This window comes from Coregonus lavaretus (genome assembly GCF_964263955.1).
Source record: "Coregonus lavaretus genome assembly, chromosome: 19".
Lineage (NCBI taxonomy): Eukaryota > Metazoa > Chordata > Actinopteri > Salmoniformes > Salmonidae > Coregonus > Coregonus lavaretus.
Genome location: NC_140006.1, coordinates 15866264 through 15891685, shown reverse-complemented (window position 1 = coordinate 15891685; position 25422 = coordinate 15866264). Strand labels below are relative to the sequence as shown.

The 25422-nt window shown below is 45.7% G+C and overlaps 1 protein-coding gene and 1 pseudogene across 2 annotated transcripts in view; both read right to left on the bottom strand.

Annotated features, from left to right (window-relative positions):
* Positions 1–181: 181 nt before the first annotated feature.
* c8b (complement component 8, beta polypeptide) lies at positions 182–9677 on the bottom strand. The gene is made up of 12 exons (XM_084182653.1): positions 9493–9677; positions 8609–8756; positions 8060–8213; positions 7615–7756; positions 7387–7519; positions 5322–5519; positions 4823–5063; positions 4533–4661; positions 4251–4414; positions 732–885; positions 515–583; positions 182–379 (listed from the first exon to the last, which is right to left on the bottom strand). Exons 1-12 carry the CDS (start codon positions 9573–9575, stop codon positions 225–227), a joined length of 1770 nt encoding a protein of 589 aa, XP_084038779.1. The 5' UTR covers positions 9576–9677; the 3' UTR covers positions 182–224.
* A 3055-nt stretch (positions 9678–12732) lies between these two features.
* The window catches only part of LOC311146165 (disabled homolog 1-like), a 32896-nt pseudogene continuing 20206 nt past the window's right edge, over positions 12733–25422 (bottom strand). Inside the window, exons 4-12 of the transcript in view lie at positions 23392–23523; positions 22963–23082; positions 20523–20561; positions 19256–19321; positions 17908–17976; positions 15286–15407; positions 14127–14958; positions 13659–13774; positions 12733–12825 (exon numbers count right to left, since the gene is read on the bottom strand). The product of the transcript in view is annotated as a disabled homolog 1-like (transcript). The remainder of the gene's footprint in view (positions 12826–13658; positions 13775–14126; positions 14959–15285; positions 15408–17907; positions 17977–19255; positions 19322–20522; positions 20562–22962; positions 23083–23391; positions 23524–25422) is intronic.

Below are 25422 nucleotides of genomic sequence, written 5' to 3'. Positions count from 1 at the left end.
TCTGTCTTCTGATCTGATGAGAAAGATGATGGTCAAAATGTTTGTGTTTAGAAATAAAAACAAAATCATTCTCTGTTATGTTTGATCACCTCAGTTTTTCTCAGTTAGCTTATACGCGTGTGACATTTTTTGTCATAAAAGAGTCAAGAATGCAAACATATCACAGGCACATTTCCAAAGGTGACATGAATTATCTTTATTTCAATCAAGAGTCCAGGACAATATCAGAAACAGTCAGTAGCGTCCACCTGGAGTCCTCTGCAGGTCATGCCTCTGCTGCTAGGTGCAGGGTTGTTACACTGGCGGCTCCGTGTCTTAGTCCTCTCCTTGCAGGGCGACCACGAACCCCAGCAGCTCCAGCTGCCGTCTATGGCTATATCTGTTAGGGACAAAGCTCAAAAGGTTAAACCTCCCCAATAGCATGGAAATGGCAATATTGTGGAAATTAAATAGATGTTAAAGCTACAGGTGAAGGCTTTATTGTGTAGGTTTGTGTTTTTATTAAGAGGGTGACCTGGTCGTTGGGTGATCTCACAACCCAGTCCACTGTAGCCAGATGGACACACACACTCACACCTAGTGCCTGAGGGGGTAGAGAAAGACTTTGTTATCATTGTGATGATCTTCATCCTCAGCATCACTATCATCTTTCATAGTTTCATAAATCTACCAAGTAGAGATGGATCGGGGAGGGAGTCCTTTAAGCAGGGGGCTGGAGGGAGGGTGTTTACCTTTGAGAACAGCCAGTCCGTTGTTGTGGCAGGGGGCACAGCGGCAAGAGCTGCTCTCCTCCAGGTATTCAGCCAGGGCTCTCCTCAGGTTCTTCTTCAGGGAGTTAGCGTTGGAGAAGTCTCTGGAGGTCACCAGCTCATATAGTGGCCGCGTCTGTCACACAGACAACAACAACAATACTTTAACATCATCACAACCAGCTCAGGGCTGGAGTCTGACAGACTGGTAGAGGACACCTATAGAGAAACCTTTGGGAAATCTGAGAGAGAGAGAGAGAGAGGGGCATAAAGAGAGAGAGAGAGGCATAAAGAGAGAGAGAGAGGCATAAAGAGAGAGAGAGAGGCATAAAGAGAGAGAGAGAGGCATAAAGAGAGACAGAAGGGGATGAAGAGAGAGTGGGAGAGAGAGAGCACGACTCCAGAGCTGTGCTGCTCCACCCAGGGATTCATCCAGATGCAGCAGCAGAGAGAGAGGGGCATGAAGAGAGATAGAAAATAAAGAGTAAAACAGTGAGTGAGATAAACAGAAAGGACAAGAGTCCCAGCATGCTACAGATAAGTGAAAGAGAAGAGAAAAGGAGATGCCCACATGAAAAAATACTGAAGTGTACTATGGAATACTACAGTACTTTCTATAGAATTATGTAGTAAACTATAGTATATTGTAGAATACTATACTACACACTGTAGTATACCTCACTCATGTGTAGTACTTACTATATAATTTTGTAGTATACTATGCTAAATACTACATTATACTACAGATTGCAAAAACAAAACAGTAAATACTATAGTATTGTCCGCAAAAACACTACAGTATGCAAAAACAGTACAGTAAATACTACAGTAATGTCCTCAAAAACACTACAGTCCTCAAAAACACTACACTAATTACTATAGTATATACTACACTACAGTATTTAATTTGCATATACCCTGCCCATTCCCCTCCCCCAAATCCCAAATTGTGCCACCCATAAGTGAAAGTAGTGTCACGCCCTGGCTCTGGGGACTATGTTATGTTGAGCCAGGGTGTGTAAGTCTATGTTTGTATATCTATGTTGGCCTGAGTGACTCCCAATCAGAGGCAACGAGTGTCAGCTGGTTGTCTCTGATTGGGAGCCATATTTAACTATCGGTCTTTTCACTTTGTGTTGTGGTTTCTTGTTCCGTTAAGGTTTGTTCGTGTTGTAACCTTAGACGTCACGCATCGTTGGTTATTGTTTTGATCGTGTGATCAGTTAATAAATATATATTATGTTCACCTTCAACGCTGCGCATTGGTCCTCCCTCATTAGACGATCGTGACAGAAGAAACCACCTGAACTGGACCAAGCAGCCTAGTGAGGAGCAGAGTAGGTGGACTTGGCAACAGTGGAGGCAGAGCTTCGACTGGGTCAAGCCGAATGAGGAGCTGAATGACGGAGATTGGAAGCAGAGGAGCGAGAGGTGGGCGAGAATTATCGAGGCCTGGCCCACGGGGAAGAGAGACTCCCAGAAATTTTTTAGGGGGGGGCTCACGACGTCGGACCAGCAGGAGGCCGCGATAGAGCGGCCCAGTGGGTTGCCAGAGGAGGCCGCCAGGTTACGGGGGCCACTGGTCGAAGAGGGGATGGAGGATGTAGAGGCACGGCGAGAGGTACTGGCGTGTGTTGCCAGTCCGGTCCGGCCCGTTCCAGATCCCGGTGTAGGGCCAGTGGTGTGTGTCCCCAGTACGGTCCGGTCTATTCCTGCTCCCCGCACCAAGTCAGGGGTGCGCATCGTCAGCCCGGTCCGGCTCATTCCTGCTCTCCGCACCAAGTCTGTGGTGCGCGTCGCCAGCCCAGTCCGGCCCATCCAAGCTCCCCGCACCAAGCCAGTGGTGTGCGTCGTCAGTCCGGCACGGCCCGTGCCTGCTCTCCGCACCAGGTCTGTGGTGCGTTTCGTCAGCCCTGTCCGGCCCATCCAAGCTCCCCGCACCAAGCCAGTGGTGTGCGTCGTCAGTCCGGCACGGCCCGTGCCTGCTCTCCGCACCAGGTCTGTGGTGCGTTTCGTCAGCCCTGTCTGGCCCGTTCCTGCTCTCCGCACCAAGTCTGTGGTGCGCGTCGCCAGCCCAGTCCGGCCCATCCAAGCTCCCCGCACCAAGCCAGTGGTGTGCGTCGTTAGTCCGGCACGGCCCGTGCCTGCTCTCCGCACCAGGTCTGTGGTGCGTTTCGTCAGCCCTGTCCGGCTCGTTCCTGCTCTCCGCACCAAGTCTGTGGTGCGCGTCGCCAGCCCAGTCCGGCCCAGCCAAGCTCCCCGCACCAGGTCAGTGGTGCGCGTCGTCAGCCTGGTCCGGCTCATTCCTGCTCCCCGCACCAAGTCAGGGGTGCGCTTCGTCAGCCCGGTCCGGCCCGTTCCTGCTCCCCGCACCAAGTCAGGGGTGCGCTTCGTCAGCCCGGTCCGGCCCGTTCCTGCTCCCCGCACCAAGTCAGTGGTGTGCTTCGTCAGCCCAGTCCGGCCTGTCCCTGCTCCACGCACCAGGCCTACGGTGTGCGTCGTCAGCCTGGTAAGGCCCGTTCCTCCTCCACGCATCAAGCCAGGGGTGTGCGTCGTCAGTCCAGCACAACCCGTGCCTGGGTCATGTCCGGAGCCGGATCCGCCGCCGAGGCGGAGTGCCCACCCGGTCCCTCCCCTGTTGTGGTTGTTTGGCGCGGCCGGAGTCCGCGCCTTTGGGGGGGGGTACTGTCACGCCCTGGCTCTGGGGACTATGTTATGTTGAGCCAGGGTGTGTAAGTCTATGTTTGTATATCTATGTTGGCCTGAGTGACTCCCAATCAGAGGCAACGAGTGTCAGCTGGTTGTCTCTGATTGGGAGCCATATTTAACTATCGGTCTTTTCACTTTGTGTTGTGGTTTCTTGTTCCGTTAAGGTTTGTTTGTGTTGTAACCTTAGACGTCACGCATCGTTGGTTATTGTTTTGATCGTGTGATCAGTTAATAAATATATATTATGTTCACCTTCAACGCTGCGCATTGGTCCTCTCTCGTAGACGAGCGTGACAAGTAGATAAGTATTGACCATATATTGTGTTCCCTACAGGTTATAGAAAAGAACTGAAGCTCTGAACTATCCATTTAGACCTTAGTTCTACCTACCTACCTACTTACTTACCTACAGGTAATAGAACATTTGCTCTTTGAGTATTTTGTACAGTAGTTTTCTTTAAGGACAAAGCCCCCACAGTTTTGCCAAAGATAATAAAACGAAAACACTATAGTAAATACTACAGTAATGTCTGCAAAAACACTACAGTAAATACTACAGCGTAAACACTACAGTAAATACTATAGTATATACAACAACAACAAAAATTACTACAGTATTTACAATATACTATAGTAAACTGTAAATACTACAGTATACTACAGTCATGTTCGCAACACTGCAGTAAATACTACTGTATTCACTGTAGTGTTTATGCAGACTTTAGACTGTATACAAAAGAGACCGAGATAAATGGCGAGAAAAGAGAACGGAGAGAGAGACAGTATTCCCACCACGCTGCGGATGAAGTCAGGGTTGTAATGCACGGCTTCTCCCCACAGTCTCATCAGTTGTGGTGTGGGCAGCTTCTTTTCAGCCAGCGCGGTGATGGACTCACTGTCACCCCCTCTAACCACCGCGACAAAGTCTTCCACCATGCTGCCTTTCACTGTGTCCTCTAGAGGAGGGGGAGGGAGAGGGGAGATGAGAGAGAGGAGAGAAAATATATTTATTCTACAGTACGAGACAGAAAGAGAGAATGCCCGTGTTGCCAGTGATCTAGATCCACTCCTCACCTCCCATTTCGTTGAGCACACCATCACAACCACCTCCGTCGATCCCCACAGTCACATACACCCCCTTGATGTTGGCCCCCACCTTCAGACCTATCTGAACACAGTTCTTGTAGTCTTCCAGAGAATAATCTAAAATGGGAGTGGAGATATAGGAGAGCATTACTACTACCATTGTGATATAGTACTTTACTTCAATTGTCCATGGGTAGCTGCTGTGAAATGGAACGTAACCCTATGGCCCCGTAGTGCAGTAGCCTCTTTCCATGGAATAGCAAAGCATCATCAGTCACCTGACTTCTCCAGCTTCTTCTTGTCCAGGATGACGGTGTGTTCGTAGTCTCCTCCCAGGGTAGCCTCTGTGATGTAGTGGGTGCCATAGTCTCTGTAGATCTGTCTGTACTCCCCATAGTTGTAGGACTGGGGCAGGGCACGAAGACGCATGAAGAACTCCGGGTGCAGCATCAGATCCTCTGACTTCAGGATGTATCGGGCCAGTTCCAGCTCTGCCTTGGCCCGGACAAAGCTGTTTTCCTGGGGAGGGGTGGTGGGAAAAGGTGTGTGTCAGGAGGGCTTGGTTACTGAATGTGAATGACCCAAAACATTGATTTTGGGGTGAATTGTGCCTTTGTGTTGTTCAGAACGTTGCATATAGAAATGTGATAAATAGAGGGGACTCAGTTCTCTATTGTACATGACAGACAATCATGTCTGTTCTACACAATACACTTCTATCGGACCATTCTGTAACGATGCTCTCTTCTGAGCAGACCCCTGATGAACAACTCTCACCTTCCCAGAGGCGCGGCGTGTTCTTTTCTCTGACTTGGAGTATTTGGAGTCAGCGTAGTTGAAGCCGAACTCGGCCACGCCCGGCACAGCAAAGCCAATGGACACCGTGGTCTTGGAAGTGCGCTCCGTCATGGAGTAATCGACAAACTCAGAGTATGACGAGAAAGACTGCAGCTTGAAGTCGTATGTGCCTTTTGTCTGTGGAGGACAAACAAGAGAAAAGTAATGTTTACATTCACTACAGGTCACAGTCACACACGTACTGTAGCACCAACCCAGTTATTAATAAATGTTTCCTCTGTACTGCTCTTAAAACACCTGAAATTATTAAACATATTGCTGAGACAACATATCTGTATTGTCCAGTCATATTAATCATTGGAAATGTGGTACTGTAAAAGAAGGAACAATGCATTTTAAGAGTATTCGAATAGGGCCCTTATTACCTCCAGTGTGTACTGCTGCAGGTTATAAGGCTTCCTACCTCCATTGTGTACTGCTGTAGGTTATAAGGCTTCCTACCTCCAGTGTGTACTGCTGCAGGTTATACGGCTTCCTACCTCCAGTGTGTACTGCTGCAGGTTATAAGGCTTCCTACCTCCAGTGTGTACTGCTGCAGGTTATAAGGCTTCCTACCTCCAGTGTGTACTGCTGCAGGTTATAAGGCTTCCTACCTCCAGTGTGTACTGCTGCAGGTTATAAGGCTTCCTACCTCCAGTGTGTACTGCTGCAGGTTATAAGGCTTCCTACCTCCAGTGTGTACTGCTGTAGGTTATAAGGCTTCCTACCTCCAGTGTGTACTGCTGCAGGTTATACGGCTTCCTACCTCCAGTGTGTACTGCTGCAGGTTATAAGGCTTCCTACCTCCAGTGTGTACTGCTGCAGGTTATACGGCTTCCTACCTCCAGTGTGTACTGCTGCAGGTTATAAGGCTTCCTACCTCCAGTGTGTACTGCTGCAGGTTATAAGGCTTCCTACCTCCAGTGTGTACTGCTGTAGGTTATAAGGCTTCCTACCTCCAGTGTGTACTGCTGCAGGTTATAAGGCTTCCTACCTCCAGTGTGTACTGCTGCAGGTTATAAGGCTTCCTACCTCCAGTGTGTACTGCTGTAGGTTATAAGGCTTCCTACCTCCAGTGTGTACTGCTGTAGGTTATAAGGCTTCCTACCTCCAGTGTGTACTGCTGCAGGTTATACGGCTTCCTACCTGCAGGTTATAAGGCTTCCTACCTCCAGTGTGTACTGCTGCAGGTTATAAGGCTTCCTACCTCTATTGTGTACTGCTGCAGGTTATAAGGCTTCCTACCTCCAGTGTGTACTGCTGCAGGTTATAAGGCTTCCTACCTCCAGTGTGTACTGCTGCAGGTTATACGGCTTCCTACCTCCAGTGTGTACTGCTGTAGGTTATAAGGCTTCCTACCTCCAGTGTGTACTGCTGCAGGTTATAAGGCTTCCTACCTCCAGTGTGTACTGCTGCAGGTTATAAGGCTTCCTACCTCCAGTGTGTACTGCTGCAGGTTATAAGGCTTCCTACCTCTATTGTGTACTGCTGCAGGTTATAAGGCTTCCTACCTCTATTGTGTACTGCTGCAGGTTATAAGGCTTCCTACCTCCAGTGTGTACTTCTGCAGGTTATAAGGCTTCCTACCTCCAGTGTGTACTGCTGCAGGTTATAAGGCTTCCTACCTCCAGTGTGTACTGCTGTAGGTTATACGGCTTCCTACCTCCAGTGTGTACTGCTGCAGGTTATAAGGCTTCCTACCTCCAGTGTGTACTGCTGCAGGTTATAAGGCTTCCTACCTCCAGTGTGTACTGCTGTAGGTTATAAGGCTTCCTACCTCCAGTGTGTACTGCTGTAGGTTATATGGCTTCCTACCTCCAGTGTGTACTGCTGTAGGTTATAAGGCTTCCTACCTCCAGTGTGTACTGCTGCAGGTTATAAGGCTTCCTACCTCTATTGTGTACTGCTGCAGGTTATAAGGCTTCCTACCTCTATTGTGTACTGCTGCAGGTTATAAGGCTTCCTACCTCTATTGTGTACTGCTGCAGGTTATAAGGCTTCCTACCTCTATTGTGTACTGTTGCAGGTTATACGGCTTCCTGAACCTGACGTCCTGGATGTAGTGAGGCAAGCAACTGCCTGCGTAGTATCTGTTGTCAATAACCACTCCTTCTAAGTTACTGTTCAGTATGTTGATTCTACAAGAGAGAGAAAGGGATTAACTTTCATGTAATTCATGCACTGATGTCAATGGACGATTTGTGTAAAAAACTGGAATTTGTGTACGCCTCACCCTTTGGCCAGGTTCTCGATGCCATAGTACTCCTGTACCTCCTGCTTGCAGGCCTTGTTCACCTTCTGACAGCCCTTCTCATCTGACCGGTCCCCACAGTCATCATCCCCGTTACAGCGCAGGTCTATAGGCACACAGCGCCCTGGGAAGACATACAGGTCACATCTCAAATCACACCCTATTCCCTATGTAGTCCACTAGTTTTGTTCAGAGCCCTATACTGGCAGTGCACTATGTGGAGTAAAACTTTTCATTTAATATGCAGCCCTTTTTATTTATTTTTATTTACTTCTACACAGACATCTAGAAGACATGCATTGGACTAAGCAGTGTAGAAATAGCAGGCATATGGTTTTGAGATCAGCGGAGAGAATACCAGTGGTTAGGATTATTCAAATCAGGGTTAACGTTAGAGTTAAATTGGTGGATTGTGTGGAAAGAATACCTGTGTAAGTGCAGAGGAAGCCTTCACACAGAGGTGTTTCTTCAGGTCTACAGTCGTGGTGAGATGGAGGGCTACAGGTCTCCACCTCTTTGCCCTGGACATGACAGGGCTCTCCGCCAAACTGAGATGGCTGGACAAGTTTAGCATAACGATACTGGGGGGAGGGCGATGGAGAGGGGGAGGGTCGGGAGGGAGGGAGAGAGAGAATAAAAGACAATTGAAAACAATTTGAGTGCTACAGTACAACAAATCTTTACCTACTTACTGTGAAGCTATTTTGTCACAGAAGGCTGCATTACCCAATCTGAGCACAGAATGTGAAGTACATCCCATGTCCGTTATAATATTAGAAAGATCTTTGCACTCTCTTGTCAAGGTCAGCTACTCCCCTTGTCTTTCTCCATGTAAAGTGGATTACAAACAGCAACCTGTGCCACTTACAGTATCCTCTCCACTAACAGGTTTTATCTACATCCTCCTCCTCCTCCTCCTCCTCCTCGTAATCATCATCATCCATTTCCTCCTCTTCCTCCTCCTGCTAATATTCACCCTCTTCTTTCTGCAGACATCGCAGCGCGTCCAGGGGGTCCACTCTGATTGTACACAGTCCACTGGCTGCACGGCGACCTGAGTCCCCACAGAACGAGCCTCACGGACGCCACTGGGCTCCTCGCCACTGCCGGCTATGGCAACATCACTGAAACATAGGTCACCATAACTCACAGCTCACCGCAGTGCATCAGCCTCTTATATTAGTCAAGCAGGGTGAGACAGGGGAGGAATCATCTGTGTGTTGATGTGATAGAAAATCATTATGGTTTAAAAAAGCTGGACTTCTTTGAAGAAATATGCACACGCACACACACACACACATACATGCACACCTTGTGGGGACACACAATCCAGTTCCATTCAAAATCCTATTTTCCCTAACCCTAACCTTAACTCTTACCCTAACCTTAACCCGAAAACCTAACCTTAACCTTCAACCTAACCCTAGCTCCTAACCACAACCCTAAAACTAACCCTTGCTCCTAACCCTAATTCTAACCCTAACACTAATTCTAACCTTAACCCTAAACCCCCTAGAAATAGCATTTGACCTTGTGGGGACCAACAAAATGTCCCCAGTTGGTCACATTTTTGTTTGTTTACTAGTAATAGTTATTCACGTCAATGCGCGCACACACACACCATTTTCTATTCTCGATCGACTTTTGCATTGATTTAAACAGTCGACAATTTAAATTTCCTCCCATTGTACAAGGCTTCAATCAAAAACCTTAACCATCAGGAGTAAGTGTACTGCAATGAACCTCACACTAAATCATACATTGTCTGGCTACTGTATAGAGTATTGACGTTTGTAGAGGACAGCCATTGCCCTTGAATCTCTATCTTCCACACACACACAGACTGAATGAAGGTCTTACCAGAGTAGGAGCAAATACAGTGCAGCACAGAGGAGAAAGTAACATGGGCTGACTGTAGACTTCAAATTGGATACAGAGAGCATGGTAGTGGTGGTGGATCTGAAAAATCTCCAATAAGACGGAAACACAGACCGGACGAGACAACAGTGTGTTCAGCTGTGTGTGTGTGTGTGTGTGTGTGTGTGTACGTGTGTGTGTGTGTGTGTATGCGTGTGTGTGTGTGTGTGTGTGTGTGTGTGTAGGTCTGTGTGTAAACACACACTGATCAATACAAGAAGGGGCATGGACTCAATGTTAGGTTCAGACCGTGAGTCTCTTACGGGAATCTCCACTTTCATAAATCAGGTATTAGGAAACACAAAGCACACAGATCATGTTTGTTGTACGTTATGTTTGTTTGGAGATTTTCCGGACTGCTTGTTTACCTTCATTGACCTTCATCAAATTACCCTTTACAGAAACATCAGATCCACTCCACACAATATGGAGTGATTGCTTATAAATGTAAAAACAGAAAGCTATTTGAAATGTAGATTGAGGTCAACTTTAGTTAAAATGCTTGATTTAGGTTTATGTTGATGGATATACTGTATGCCATTAACAACACAAAATTACAGAGTCATGTACGGTTGGCAGAAACATGGTAGAAAACCTTTTGAAATTGAAGAAGTACTATCTCAACAGTGTTAAGAATTATCTAATTTCCATTCTCCATTTCAAACAGCTTTCTTCTGCATGTTTTGACTGGACAGGACCCAGGTAATTGAGTTGGAACAAAATACATGCAGCACTTATTTTAGGGTTGCTGAAATGCCCAGGTGTTTACATAGAAAGTACATGGTGAAATGGTAATTACACAGTAATATCCTATGAATGACCTTTTTTGTTGCAGTACCCATTGTTACAAATGGCTGATGCAACATACAAAGTTCAGGAGAAAACTGGGAATCACATTATATTTTATTTGTGACTGAACAGTGGGGATGAGTAGTACAGTAAATGGGAAGAAATATACGTACAAAAGTCCTTTTTCTCTTTTCATGACCGTTGGAATTCATAAATAAAATGGACCATTTCGTTTCGCTTTTTCTTATACGAGCAGGGTTACAGTTATTATCATCATAGTCTAGAAGAAAATAGCAATACAATTTCTATTATTTCATAGTCATATAAAGTCTCCACGTTTTGGCCATTTGCAGACAGACCTACAATATGCTCCAAACCTTTAGTTGCATCAATGAACTGTGTTACTGTAATATAGTGACAGGACGATGTAACAGTGACAGGGCAACAGAACCTGTACAACTGATATTAATAAGGCATAGTGATGCACTCTGGAGTCTGCAGCTGGCTCGGCCATCTCAACTAGCTTATTGGTTTGGTTCCTAGAAACCACCCAGATATGTCTAGCAGACCTGGGTTCAAATACTATTTGAAATTATTTCAAATATTTTTGCTGTGTGTGATTGAGCTTGCCTGTTGCAATGGGACCAATAGAAAATTCCCAAAATGCAAACCCCGCCCACCTGGCACTAGAGGCAGGCGAAAGCAAATGCTCAAAGTATTTAAATAGTATTTGAACCCAGGTCTGGAAGCAGTAGAGTAGGTCAACATAGAGTTTGAAAGCAAATATTGAAGTATGGGTAGTACACCTGTTTGGAAGTCTAAAACAGCTAAAAATAAGGTTATGCAGGAGATTGTCCCTGTCCCTCCCCTCCCTCCCTTCCTCCCCCTCCCTCCCTGTCCCTCCCCTCCCTCCCTGCCTCCCCCTCCCTCCCCCAGGTAAAAGTGACAGTGACTTTATTAAGAAATTAGCCAGAGTGTCAGAGAGGCAGATGACAGACCTATCTTATGGCACAGAGATTCAGGCGTACAGTAGGGGCCTTGAGGAAATCTTATTTACAAAATAGAAGTTTGGCAAACAGGATTTTATTTCGGACGATGCCTCAAAGATTATTTCGTTATCCTAAAGACTCTCATAAGCGTCAACTCAGAAGTCGCAGCTTACAAATTTCTAATTATATTTGTATCTTTCAGCATTGAAAAGGAAGCTACGGAGCTACAGAGAACAGTTGTCTTGCAGTCACTGCTGCGTTTCGTTGGATCCACAATACAAAGTCTGTTCATGCAAATGGAACAAGTCAGTTCTTTGAAAACATTTGGCAAATCCATTTGTTCTGCACAATGAGTCCTTGCAGGGTATAACCCCATAGGACACCATTCCTCATCAAAATACCTAAAAAAGAATCTGAATCCATAGAACCCATTAGAATCCTCTTTCTGACCTTGCAGTTCGATTGGTTCTTCCAGGTCACATGATAGATTGGGAGTCTCCACCCACTGACCTGTGGCAGAACGTTGTCATGGCAACGACCTGCCGCTACAGTTTTGTCAAAGGTCAAAGGTTACTTCCTGGGAGAAAAACCTTACAATTGGCCAAGGGAAAAAATACAAAGTGTATCCATTGTGAGGAGTGTGTTGTGTTGTCCGTCTCAGGAGAGAAGCCAATCCTATGGTACTGCTACTTTAGGCTGCCAATATTAATAGTCCCCAGAACAAAACAGTGATCAGTGTAATCCAGCTATGTGGAGGGACACAGGAGTCCAGAGTCTCTCCTCTCCTCCTCTCCCTCTCTCAGTCCGCTGTCCTCCTCCTCCTCTCCTCTCTTCTCATCTCCTCCTGTTGGTCATATCTCTGGGCATAGAGAGGATTCTTCTCCTGGAGAGGGAGGGAGCAGCATTAGAACACATACACTGAATTTTCAGATATACTTGTGTGAAATATGTGCAATTATGAGCCTATGGACAGCAGGTGGCAGTATTGTTCCTTACTTTGCTCATACTGAATCAACGCAGCAATGTTCCATTTCACAACATACTACAGAGCCATAATAAAATAAACCTTAAACGAAAACCACGGCTCTTCCATAATTGGCTGAGGACCATTTAGCTGCAAGGACACAGAGAGAGAGACTAAAAGATAAAACAAGAGATCTGTGCCTCTGAAAAGACACCAGACAGACAGACAATGTGAGCTGAGCGGTAGAGGGTTGTTAGACCAATCAATAAAACACAGATGTTTTAAGCAGCCTTAAGGGGATACAAAAGGTTAGAGAATAGAACAGGAGAGGAGTGAAGAGAGAGGTAGAAGGGTGGGATGAGGAGATGAGAGGGAAGGGGAGGAGAGAAATGGGTGATAGAGGAGAGTAGAGAAGAGACCCACCCAGACACCCAGTGTTCTCTAGCTGTCTTGCTGTGGACAGGTCTGGACCTGTGGAGGGTCAGCTGGAGCATCACTGGAAGAGCGGGAAGACAGAGCCCTGGTGCATGAGCCCTAGGTGGAAAGATAGAGAAAAAACAGAAAGAGGGAGAGATACAGAGAGAAAGAGAGAGTGAGAAAAGGGTTAATATCACACAGAGTTGTATAAATCACAGATACAAGTAAATGCAGTTTCTTCCCATGAATTCAACCATTAACACAAGTGCTGAGGCAGTCATGTTGACCTCATGTGAATGTAACATTTATATATCTCTGCCATTTTTAAAGTCATGCCCCCTTCCGTCCTTGACTTTTCCTAAATAAGTTTATTTAACACATGTATGTTGTGAGAATTTCGATATCACTAACAGAATTTGTGTTATAAGCAGTTTTAAGAGGACATGCAATTTTTTCTCAGAAGCGCCAGAAAGTGACTTTTTCCTCCTACAGAGTCACATACAGGTAAGATGTTTTGATTTCTATATTGTATCTGAGATTTCCAAAGCACTTACCTTTGACAAATAACTCTCAAAATTGAAGAGATTAGCTCTATTTCAAAATATCACTTTTTCCAAGAATAACTGTTATTCCATGCGCTCCACATGTGAGTACGTTGCAGCAGATAGCCTACAATAACATAAAGTAATGAAAATGCTATTGTGTTCTTTTAAATATATATTTTGGAATTATAATGTTACCCAAGACCTTCATAAACACAACCAAATGATTTTTTCCCCCCATCACATATATGAAATGTCTTTATTAGACTGTTAGAACGTTGCAGTCAAAATGGCTGCTCATTGACGTAGTAAGAAGGGTAGCAAGGCCCGGCAGTTTAAGTGATAAAACAACTATCTACCAACCGTTTGATAGCTCATATCATTATGACCAGATTAGCTGAGACTCACCGAGTCATCCTCACTGGTGCTAGGGGGTGTGGCCTCTGTTTCGATGGGGGAGTGGTCTGTGGGGGGATCACTGGTCTGGGACGGGGCGGAGTCTGAGGACGAGCCAGGTTGGGGGGCTGTGGTGGAGACAGAGTTGGTTGTTGGGTGTACTGCATTCCCTTTTTCACTTTCACCGGGTCTTAAAGCATTGTACATTATCCAGGTGGGTAGAGTTAGGTTTGGTTAAAGAGAAACTTGACACTTTTCATACATTCCCAAAATGTTTTGCATGTCAGTGGTGAAGTTTTCAAGATATTGGACTTTCAAGAAGCAAAGTGCCACCGACCATATTATCATGACGTGCAAAATGATGATGTGGCCGGTGGATTTTCCCTTTCAGGTTCGGGTTGGGTAACTTATTTGTGCTGTATGAGTATGTGCAACTATCTAGTGTGAATGTAGGAGAAACTGGCTATAGGTAGAGTTTACCTGAGTCAGTGGAGGGCGAGGTGGACGTGCCTGGACTCAAGGTCATCCGAGAGAGGTCAAGGTCACTACAGCTGCCTTCCTCTTCCTGGGTTGCGGCCGATGATGACCCCAGGCCCAGCTGGCTACAGACCAGGGTGTCAGGGGGCACGTTCACTGGACCAGGGCCGGGCGTCTCACACCTCGCCATCATGACAAGACCAACGGGCGTCTCACACCTGCCCACAGCACCAAGACCCATTGAAGTGGGGCTCATCGGCCTGGGTGTGCCACACCTGCTGCCCACCATGACAAGGCCCAGCGAAGAGGGGCCTTCGCCTGTGTCAGAGTCCCCACCGATGCTATGCTGCTGCTGGAGCTGCTGGAGCAGGATTGGGTCCATCGCCTGATGCTGGGGGCTGGTGATGGCCGAGGAGGGGCTGGAGGAGAGGTCACAGTGGGGCCCCTGGGGGCCGGGGCATACGGTGGTGATGGGCACCATCATGGGGATGTGGTGGCCCCCCACGCCCACAGCCTGGGCAGGCATGTAGGCAGCCATGGCAGCCCACTGCTGCTGGGTGGCAGGGAAGATGTTGGCCTGGCTCCAGATGACAGGCTGGCCCCCAGGGAGGACCTGGGTCACCTGGAGGGGCCCCTGCACCCCGAAGGCCAGGGTCTGGGCCTGGCCAGCAAAGGGTCCCTGCTGGGCCCACTGGGCTGCCTGGACTGGCCCCATGGTCATGTACCCTGAGGGGACAGAGGTGGGGCTGAAGGGGCCGGTGAACATCTCTGGGGGGTGCTGGGGCTGGCGGTGGCTCCTGCTGGGGTCCAGAGTGTTGGCCGGGGATGGTGGAATCTGGGGGGACATCATCCACACACATGTCTAAACCAGGCACCTATCCTTTCACTGGGATCTTTGTGATTATTTGTTTATTTGCTTTTTCTATTTGGGGGTCAATTGAACCATCTGAGAAATCTGACAGAAATCAGAATTCAAAATGTCTTACAATGTCTTACTGTTCTTTAACGGTTGTCTTGACTGTAAGTTCCTCTATTATTCACAGAATATTTTGACTGCATAATAATGCATTAAAATGTTGACGCATAATATTTCAGCACCATCATTGCAGACATGGTTAAAGGTCTGAGTCTGTCTAAGCGATAGGGAAGGTCAGTTACTCACCGAGGGTGGAGTGGACATGTCTCCGAAAAGATCAAAGTGGTTGATGTTCTGGGGAGGGGCAGAGGGACAGGGACAGAGAGAGAGAACAGTGACATTTCACGACAAAAACAAAGCCAGACTTTCTAAATCATAGCACATCCTTTTAATCTAATAGGGTGTGTGTGTGTGCATGCGTGCGTGCGTGCTTGCGTGTGAAGAGAATTGCACTGACGATGCCTAGAAACAGCTAGCTCTCCTCTCATTTCATTATCAGAAAATGGATCTAAAATGAATCTCTCATGGTGCTCTATAATTGGCTATTCAGTCCAATCAAACGAACACTGATTAGATATTATTATGTCCGTCTCTGCCTATACAATCAGCCCCTGTAGTCCCACAATGCATTACCATTGTGATTCCTCTCAAACACAAGATAATATTATATGATTAGGTAGTATACAGGTAACTGCCAAAATAAAGGAAACACCAACATAAAATGTTTTAGGGCATTGGGCCACCACAAGCTGCCAGAGCAGCTTCAATGTGCCTTGGCATACATTCTACAAGTGTCTGGAACTCTATTGGAGGGATGCGACACCATTCTGCCACAAGAAATTCCATCATGTGGTGTTTTGTTGATGGTGGTGAAAAATGCTGTCTCAGGCGCCGCTCCAGAATCTCCGATAAGTGTTCAATTGGGTTGAGATCTGGTGACTGAGAGACACACACACCCTTTAAACCTCCTTTGAAACCCCTCTTTCAAAGTCACTGAGATCTCTTCTTCTAGCTATGGTAGCCAAAATAATGGGCAACTGGGACATTTTAATACATGATCCCTTGCATGATGGGATGTTGGTTGATGGGATGTTAATTGCTTAATTATCTCACCTGCTTTCAAAATACTTTGTATCACTCATTTACTCAAGTGTTTCCTTTATTTTGGCAGTTACCTATACATTCACCACTTTGTTTCTTGAACCCAATGAATATACATACTTCTATATATTTACCCACCGAGACACTATAACCACCTGATATTGCAGATGTGACCGTTCCTACTTCTACTCTCATGTCTCATCCCCCCAAGTCCAGCGCTCTAACAGTACAATTACAATTCAGAGGAGGTAGGAAGGAAGGACATAGGTTCTACAATTAGACTATGAAATGGGTAAGTCGCATGAAATGTATATCCTAGACTGCAGGGGCCATGCACAAGCAGATGATGTATTACCACGGGAACACACACAGGATTTGCATGCTATAAATAAAGACACACACACACGCGCAGACACGAAAAGAAGAGCGAAAATGAGGGGAAAACAGCAATCAGTGTTGGTGAAGGGAGGAGGAGGGGGTAACATAACATTGTCTATGTCCTGTTTGAAGTGTGTGGGGGAATCTGATCATATATATTGTTGTTAGACATTATGCCTTGATCTTACAGTCCCATTCATCCATAAGGAGCAGGAGGGAGGTACAGTAGTTTGTAAGAGGTGGGCAGACATAGGTTATAGTATAGGCCTTCCCCTCAGGCAGACAGGCAGGCAGAGTGACACACACATCAGGCTATGGGGGATCTCTCAGTAAAGCTCCAACTGAATGCACAGACAAGCAGTAACTCTTAGAGATATGGAAGCAGTGTCGGCAGCTATTCATACAACACCAGCTAGCATGATGTGTTTTGGGGAGAGATAGCAGGGGGACAGTATAGATATCATATCTAGTTGATATGCTGCTGAACTATCAGCACAGAGAGAAAGAGAGGAGAGAAAGAAAGCTTTCTTCTAGGGTTTGTTTCAGAAGTCATATGGACGTTTTATTCTCTCTCCATGTAAATGTCTTGATGAATAGGCTTGAATAAACATTTGGATGATGGTTCGGAGAATGACTAACTATTGCATCTGACATGGTGAAAGGATGGAAATAAATATATTTTCAGTTTTGCTCAACCAAAAATTTCAGTTTTGCTCAACCAAAAAGTTAATCCATGATCTGTCTATTTGTTGTGGTCAAAAATGAATCTGCTGTAGAAAATATATTGATAAAACTGGAAATGCAAACCATTTTGTCTTTATTTAAGAAATGACGCCTCTTCGATGTCTAATAGTCCTCTATATTTTAAATTCTGTGGAGGACCAAATTCTGTGGAGGATATTTTAAAGTCTGTGAAGACTTCATCTCCACTGGATTTATCTTAACAACTGGTGTCACATCTAAGCTAGATGGGCCAATCATTTATATGTTGGGGCAGGCTATGCATAACAATACAATATACAACATATACATACCAATATATATTGCAATATACAATATCATTGCATCTTTATAACCTTAGATACTGTAAAAATATACTTAGGCCTGACGCTTGATCATTCCTTGCCCAGGAAAATTGATATCAGACTGCACAGGCAGGCAACCACTACCTGGAAACACACTGCTAATAACCAGTCTGTGGGTGTATATGACCATGTCTATGTGTGTCGGCGAGGTGGTTATGGGTCCAATAATTCCACAAGGTCACACAGACAGGGGTTCATAAATGGACACTAAAGAAGAGGGGAGGACTCCTTAGTGAGGGAATGAGAGGTTTGCCAGTGGAGGGAGTGGACGAACAAAAAACTAAACAAAAACAAAAGCACCTACAGTCATGAAATGGCGTTTTGGGACATCATAGATCCCTTCTCCCTTCTGCTGACTGGTAGCGGTAGGGACCTGTGTTGGAGGTCGAGTCAAAGTAAAAGAATAAAGTGAGCTTGAGCAACACCATTTTACCAAGGCTGAGTAAGAAAAAAATATTATTTATTACTAAATGAATCCTTTCTACTGCTACAGCTGAAACACTCTCATCATTTCAGAATGGGTCTCTGGTCTACAAATGTTTGGCAATATTTTGAACTGTTTAAAAGCAATGTTATGCAAATTCTACAGTTGCACAGCTCTTGAATCAACTCTATTTAAATCAATATTGATTGAAAGCAATGTTGTAAGATTGTGTGTGCTACTTCTTTGTTTTGATATTAAGATTATACAATTGTTTTTCTCTATTTGTATCACGTTCAACTAGAGGTTTAAATCTATGGAAACTGACAACGCTGGAGCGCTTGCCCTCTCCTCTCTTTTGTATATTTTTCTCACATTAATCTATTAACCATAGTGAACAATATGGCCTCTCTAGCTCTTTCGGCTGGCTGACTTGGAGTTGGGCGGAATTTTCTTCTCGCCTATTGATCTTGTTTCATTTGGAGTTCAAATGGCATGGCAAATAATTAATTTCGACTCATCTTTCATCTTCAGAAAGGCGAGGGAGAGGAGGAGGAGGGAGGAGGGAGGAGGGAGGAGGAGGGAGGGCAGCGAGGAGGGAGGAGTTGGAAGGAGGAGGGGGACGAGAGTGGAGGGAGTGAGGGGGAGGTGGAAGGAGAAAGGAGGAGGGGTGAGGGAGGAGGGGTAAGGGAGGAGGGGTTAGGGAGGTGGGGTGAGGGGGTGAGGGGGTGGGGTGAGGGAGGTGGGGTTAGGGAGGTGGGGGAAGGGGGGTGGGGTGGGGTGGGGTGAGGGAGGTGGGGGGAGGGAGGTGGGGTAAGGGAGGAGGGGTGACGGGGTGGGGTGAGGGGGTGGGGTGAGGGAGGTGGGGTGAGGGGGGTGGGGGGAGGGAGGAGGGGGGCCAGATTAAATCAAACTCTAGGTCCCTAAAGGCTCTTGTTGGTCCCTTGAACTGAGCTGGAAGGTCAAACCTCTGGATGTCTGCAGGGAGCCACATAGACTCTAGAGAAGCCTGGATGAATTGGTCTGCCAAAATAACTGGCCATGACTGCACTTCACTGAACTGTAGATTTGAGATGTTATTCTAATTAACATTAGGAACATTGTGAGTATACTATTTTATCCAAAGTGTACTGCTCTGCTCTCTAACAAACATAAATATTATAATGTAACACAAAGCTCTGGGATGACTACTCTACAAAAGGTAAGGAAGGGGTAGGGCTTGGTATTGTACCTGGTAAACGCTCTCCTCTGATTGGTGGCCACGGAGGGGCTCATGTCCAGCCTCAAACACAATGTACTACAACAGAGGTAGTGGGCGTGGCCAAGAGGGATGGAGCATGACGAGATGAATGGAAAGAGAGAAAGAGAGAGAGAAAGAGATCGAGAGAGAAGGAGAGAGAGAGAAGGAGAGAGAGAGAGAGAGAGAGAGAGAGAGAGAGAGAGAGAGAGAGAGAGAGAGATAGAGAGAGAGAGAAAGAAAGAAAGAAAGAAAGAAAGAAAGAAAGAGAGAGAGAAAGAGATCGAAAGAAAGAGATCGAGAGAGAGAGAGAGAGAGAGAGAGAGAGAGACAGAGAGAGACAGAGAGAGATAGAAAGAGACAAAATATGGAGAAAGAGAGAGAAAGGAAAAAAAGAGTGTGAGAGAGACAAAAAAGGAAAGAAAGAGAGAGAGAAGATAGAGTGAAGAAGGAAGAGGAGAGAGCACAGTAATTGGTCAGGCAGTAGTTCCAGGTACTGAAGAGGTCTAGAGTTCTGCTCTCCCTTCACCAACTTCAGCAGAATACTGCTGCACCTCTCCACTAACACCTAGACACAGAGGGGGCAATCCTGACTTGAGATCCGCGTCTGAGTTAGTTACACGCACGGATCTCAAGTTTGGATTCTGCCAATAGTCATTTGACTCTTGTATTCGAAACAAAACAAACGAACAGTCACTACTACTACTACAGAATTGCAAATTACAACTTTTTTGGGGGGGGGCGGGGGGTGGGGGGGGGGTATACAGTAGTAAAAGCTAAAGGGGCAAACAATAGACATTTTGGAAGGGGTATGGCATAACAACTGAACATAAGCATTCAGAGTAAGGGTTTGTGTTGTCTGTATTCAGTGTGAGCAACAGAGTAGAGTATCAGGTTCAGCCAAAAGCAAGAGGGGAGAACAACCAGTCAGGATCAGATAGGTCTTTAGAAGAAAATCAGAACATATACACAGATCAACTGAAAATATATGGTTTAACAACACTGCAATGGGAGAGTCGAATGGTTGAACAAAACCGTCTACTATGATGGTTGGTCTACTGCGTATTACTGGGATGGTTTGGATATCATGAATCATTAATTCAAGCAGATCAGTGGCAGATATTTACATTAAGGATTAATTGTTTCTTATTTCATGGAATTAATCACATGAACACCCTGTCGTCAGTAGAAGCTAGAGCGTAAAGGTCACATGGGGTTTCATCGCTAGTTCTCATTGGCTGTGTGTTGTGTGGCGACGTACCTGGTAAACGGGATCGTCCACCTCGTCCTCCAGAATGGTCTGCGGGATGGTTGAAGAGAAGGAACGTTTTACATAACAAGAAGAAGACGGATAGGTAGAAGAATAGAGCAAGAACAACAGAGCATGCAAGTACATCAGGTGTGAGCAATCAGCCATTGACTTAGGGGAAAACAGGCGTATCCTATTAGGAACTCAGACGAGAGTGCCTAGTCTTAACCTATTTGGATCAGCTTATGTCGGAGTTCCTGTATATATTTTCCAACATAATAATACATACCATTGTGGACACAGTTATACAGTGAGGGAAAAAAGTATTTGATCCCCTACTGATTTTGTACGTTTGCCCACTGACAAAGAAATTATCAGTCTATAATTTTTATGGTAGGTTTATTTGTGAGTGAGAGACAGAATAACAACAACAAAATCCAGAAAAATTCATGTCAAAAATGTTATAAATTGATTTGCATTTTAATGAGGGAAATAAGTATTTGACCCCTCTGCAAAACATGACTTAGTACTTGGTGGCAAAACCCTTGTTGGCAATCACAGAGGTCAGACGTTTTTTGTAGTTGGCCACCAGGTTTGCACACATCTCAGGAAGGATTTTGTCCCACTCCTCTTTGCAGATCTTCTCCAAGTCATTAAGGTTTCGAGGCTGACGTTTGGCAACTCGAACCTTCAGCTCCCTCCACAGATTTTCTATGGGATTAAGGTCTGGAGACTGGCTAGGCCACTCCAGGACCTTAATGTGCTTCTTCTTGAGCCACTCCTTTGTTGCCTTGGCCGTGTGTTTTGGGTCATTGTCATGCTGGAATACCCATCCACGACCCCTTTTCAATGCCATGGCTGAGGGAAGGAGGTTCTCAACCAAGATTTGACGGTACATGGCCCCGTCCATCGTCCCTTTGATGCGGTGAAGTTGTCCTGTCCCCTTGGCAGAAAAACACCCCCAAAGCATAATGTTTCCACCTCCATGTTTGATGGTGGGGATGGTGTTCTTGGGGTCATAGGCAGCATTCCTCCTCCTCCAAACACGGCGAGTTGAGTTGATGCCAAAGAGCTCCATTTTGGTCTCATCTGACCCCAACACTTTCACCCAGTTCTCCTCTGAATCATTCAGATGTTCATTGGCAAACTTCAGACGGGCATGTATATGTGCTTTCTTGAGCAGGGTGACCTTGCGGGCGCTGCAGGATTTCAGTCCTTCATCTGCGTAGTGTGTTACCAATTGTTTTCTTTGTGACTATGGTCCCAGCTGCCTTGAGATCATTGACAAGATCCTCCCGTGTAGTTCTGGGCTGATTCCTCACCGTTCTCATGATCATTGCACTCCATGAGGTGAGATCGTGCATGGAGCCCCAGGCCGAGGGAGATTGACAGGTCTTTTGTGTTTCTTCCATTTGCGAATAATCGCACCAACTGTTGTCACCTTCTCACCAAGCTGCTTGGCGATGGTCTTGTAGCCCATTCCAGCCTTGTGTAGGTCTACAATCTTGTCCCTGACATCCTTGGAGAGCTCTTTGGTCTTGGCCATGGGGAGAGTTTGGAATCTGATTGATTGATTGCTTCTGTGGACAGGTATCTTTTATACAGGTAACAAGCTGAGATTAGGAGCACTCCCTTTAAGAGTGTGCTCCTAATCTCAGCTCGTACCTGTATAAAAGACACCTGGGAGCCAGAAATCTTTCTGATTGAGAGGGGGTCAAATACTTATTTCCCTCATTAAAATGCAAATCAATTTAAACATTTTTGACATGTGTTTTTCTGGACTTTTTTGTTGTTATTCTGTCTCTCACTGTTCAAATAAACCTACCATCAAAATTATAGACTGATCATTTCTTTGTCAGTGGGCAAACGTACAAAATCAGCAGGGGATCAAATACTTTTTTTCCTCACTGTACATTACATTAGGTATTTTACATTGACACGCATCTTTCGATGCATGAAAGTCAGTATAATATCGTCCCTCAAAACACTGTAAATAATTTGCATTGCAGTCAGAGGCCAACCCGAGGTCTGTACTAGTTCTCAAAGCGTGTGAAGCAGTCATCTCTGCCTGCTGGTCGCTAGGCTACGCGAGAAAGCATGCTCACGCAAGAGCATGCCCACTTTGACAGACATGAACCATTTTTTTCAATGGGAAAATGTGGATACGCGTCATCTCCCTTCCTCTAATATCTCTCACTATACTCATGGGTACACTCAATATGGCCAACATGTTATAATAATAATAATATGCCATTTAGCAGACGCTTTTATCCAAAGCGACTTACAGTCATGCGTGCATACATTTTTGTGTATGGGTGGTCCCGGGGATCGAACCCACTACCTTGGCGTTACAAGCGCCGTGCTCTGCCAGCTGAGCTACAGAGGACCACTGTTATTGTGATGCATAACGATCATGGTAACAGTTCTGTTGTTGTTTGTTGTTGTTATTTACCTGGTAGACGGCATGCTCACACTGCTTGTCCTTCTGGGCCTTCTTCTCCATCTCCTCGCGCTGCTTGATGTCGTAGATGAGTGTGAAGAGGTCACGCAGGTCAATGATCAGCGGCTCTGCCTACCAGGGAGCGAGGCAGGGAGGGGTAGGAAGAGGAGCACACACCTTCATCATCTTCCAGACGACACACATGTTGTTCACACAAACTTACGTCACAATCCCAACTATACAGTGCTGCAAATATCTAAAAGCATAAAAGCAGAGTCCTTCCTATTGGAGATGGGACAATCTTTCGACTTTGTTATAAATTGTTGCTTCCTTGTTGCAACACTAGGTATTGTATTTGGAATGTGTTGATTGATTATAACATGAGCTTTAACGTTATTTCTGACTACTGCACCTCATTAGGATCTCAGGTACGCTACTCACCGACTGGCCAGACTTGATGGCCACGAACCTGTGGTGTCCCTCCTTCCCACAGACGTAGCCGAAGGCCCGGTGGTCCCGGGTATCCTTGGCGATATAGGAGATCTCATGCACTGAGTGGTGATGCAGCAGAACCTGAACACACAGGGAGGAAGTGGCATAAGTTAAGGGCAGGAAATTATGTAGTAGATCTGGGAAACAAGGAAGAGGAAGTGACAGGTCAGGATGAGGAAATGGACCATACAAAATGGAGGGGGCTTGGAGACCCATGTTGGATACTGTAGGCCCAATGTCATGATTTTATAGTTTAGTTAGATCCGGGAGTTTTTTCAGACATGTGACCTGTCTAGGAAAACTCCTGGCTCTACTCTATACATTTCTATGAATTTCATGAATTCTTGAAATAATGATTTGTTTCAAAATGAGGAAGTGAACTGAGAGTTCACGGTAAGTAGGCTACAGTTTCTTACTAATTCTAATACTATGGCAATATGGTGCTCCAGATTCACCGCAGCAGGGAACGAGGGAAAGCAAATGTAAAGGCATTATTCTTTCTTTGTCTTACTGTTGACAGGGAATAGTCTTGACAAGAATAACTGCCACTTGCCATCCTTCCTTTTCTCTCCTCATTTCCACTCTCACATGTCTCAGTGGGATAGGAGATGCAGCACATTTACTGCATGAACAACAGCAGATCAGGGTGTGTGTGTGTCTGTTTGTGCGTGTATCAGACAACCCTTTTTCACATATTTGGAAGATTTTTCTAACCTGGGGAGAATGTTGATGTTGTGTATTGTGCAATATGCAATATGCAAAAAGATGCGTCGTCAACAGAGCGTGGTTCATCCACAGGGCAGCCCTGAACACCCAGTTTAAAAGTACAACTAACACACACACACATATATTCATACACGCAGGTCAATGATCATACACACACACACACACACACACAAGTGTGTCGACACACGTACACGTGCACATACACACTCACAGTAGTTGGGCTGTCACTCATCTACTCCCACCTGCTGCTCCACTAATAGCGTTGATAAGCTTTGAGCAATGGGAATGAGCTACTAAGAAATAAACTAGGGCTTATTCAGTGGGGTGCAATGACAAGAACGTTGCAGAGAGAAATAGAACATACTAGAGCTGACAATATTCTATAGTCTAGTTGACAGTAAATGGTGTCTTTTCTGCATTACACATTTCTATCTGAATGTTCTGCAATGCCTCGTCCTGCTGAAAAAGCCCCATATTTTACCATAATGATTGTTGGTTAAATTAAGTGCTGTTGGGGAAATCAGTTTATAAAATGAAAGAGCATTAGGGGGACGATGATTCTCAAACAAAATTACAGAAGCCACATGTGGTGATGAGCGTCAGGGGGTGGGGTTTTCACACACACACACACACACACACACACACACACACACACACACACACACACACACACACACACACACACACACACACACACACACACACACTACATGGCTCTATGAGGGGTATTATCTAGTTGTTGTTGATAAATGACAGGGCTGGTGGCGAATAACGGGTGGCGCCACTATCCAACGAAAATAAAAATGGAAGTCATCAAAGATCAAACTATGAGGAGTCTTGTGGGGCGGGTCTATATACAGTATTGCGTAATTATCTTTTTTCAATTTAATGACAGTTGAAGTGGAGCTATGGGACAATTAGGCTAGCAGTTAGCAATGATGATGATTAGGGGTGGAACTGTGGGCTAATTAGCCTAGTGGATAGCGGTGAAGAACGGGGGGGGGGACAGCAGGCCTCTGGGCCCCCAGGGGAGGGGAGGAGGGGGAAGGGGATAACATCACATCACTCATATACACACTGTCATTATAACAGACAGGTCTTTATCATCAGACAGTAGCCATCATACAGCAGGCCAGGCCAGACCAGGCCCAGGTTAAGTCAAAGCAGTTAACTCATTCTACATTTCAAATCAACCCCTAGCCCCTACTCCCTAGACACTGATGTTGCTATATCTACACAGGAGAATAGATCTAA

Bases quoted from the DNA above. Each gene is read 5' to 3' on its own strand.
- c8b (XM_084182653.1), bottom strand. From the start codon at position 9,575: ATGCTCTCTGTATCCAATTTGAAGTCTACAGTCAGCCCATGTTACTTT. The intron at 8,757-9,492 runs GTAAGACCTTCA...CCTATGTTTCAG, and splicing joins CTGTATTTGCTCCTACTCTG to TGATGTTGCCATAGCCGGCA. The intron at 5,520-7,386 runs GTAGGAAGCCTT...TGTCCTCCACAG, and splicing joins TGCAACAGTACACAATAGAG to ACAAAAGGCACATACGACTT.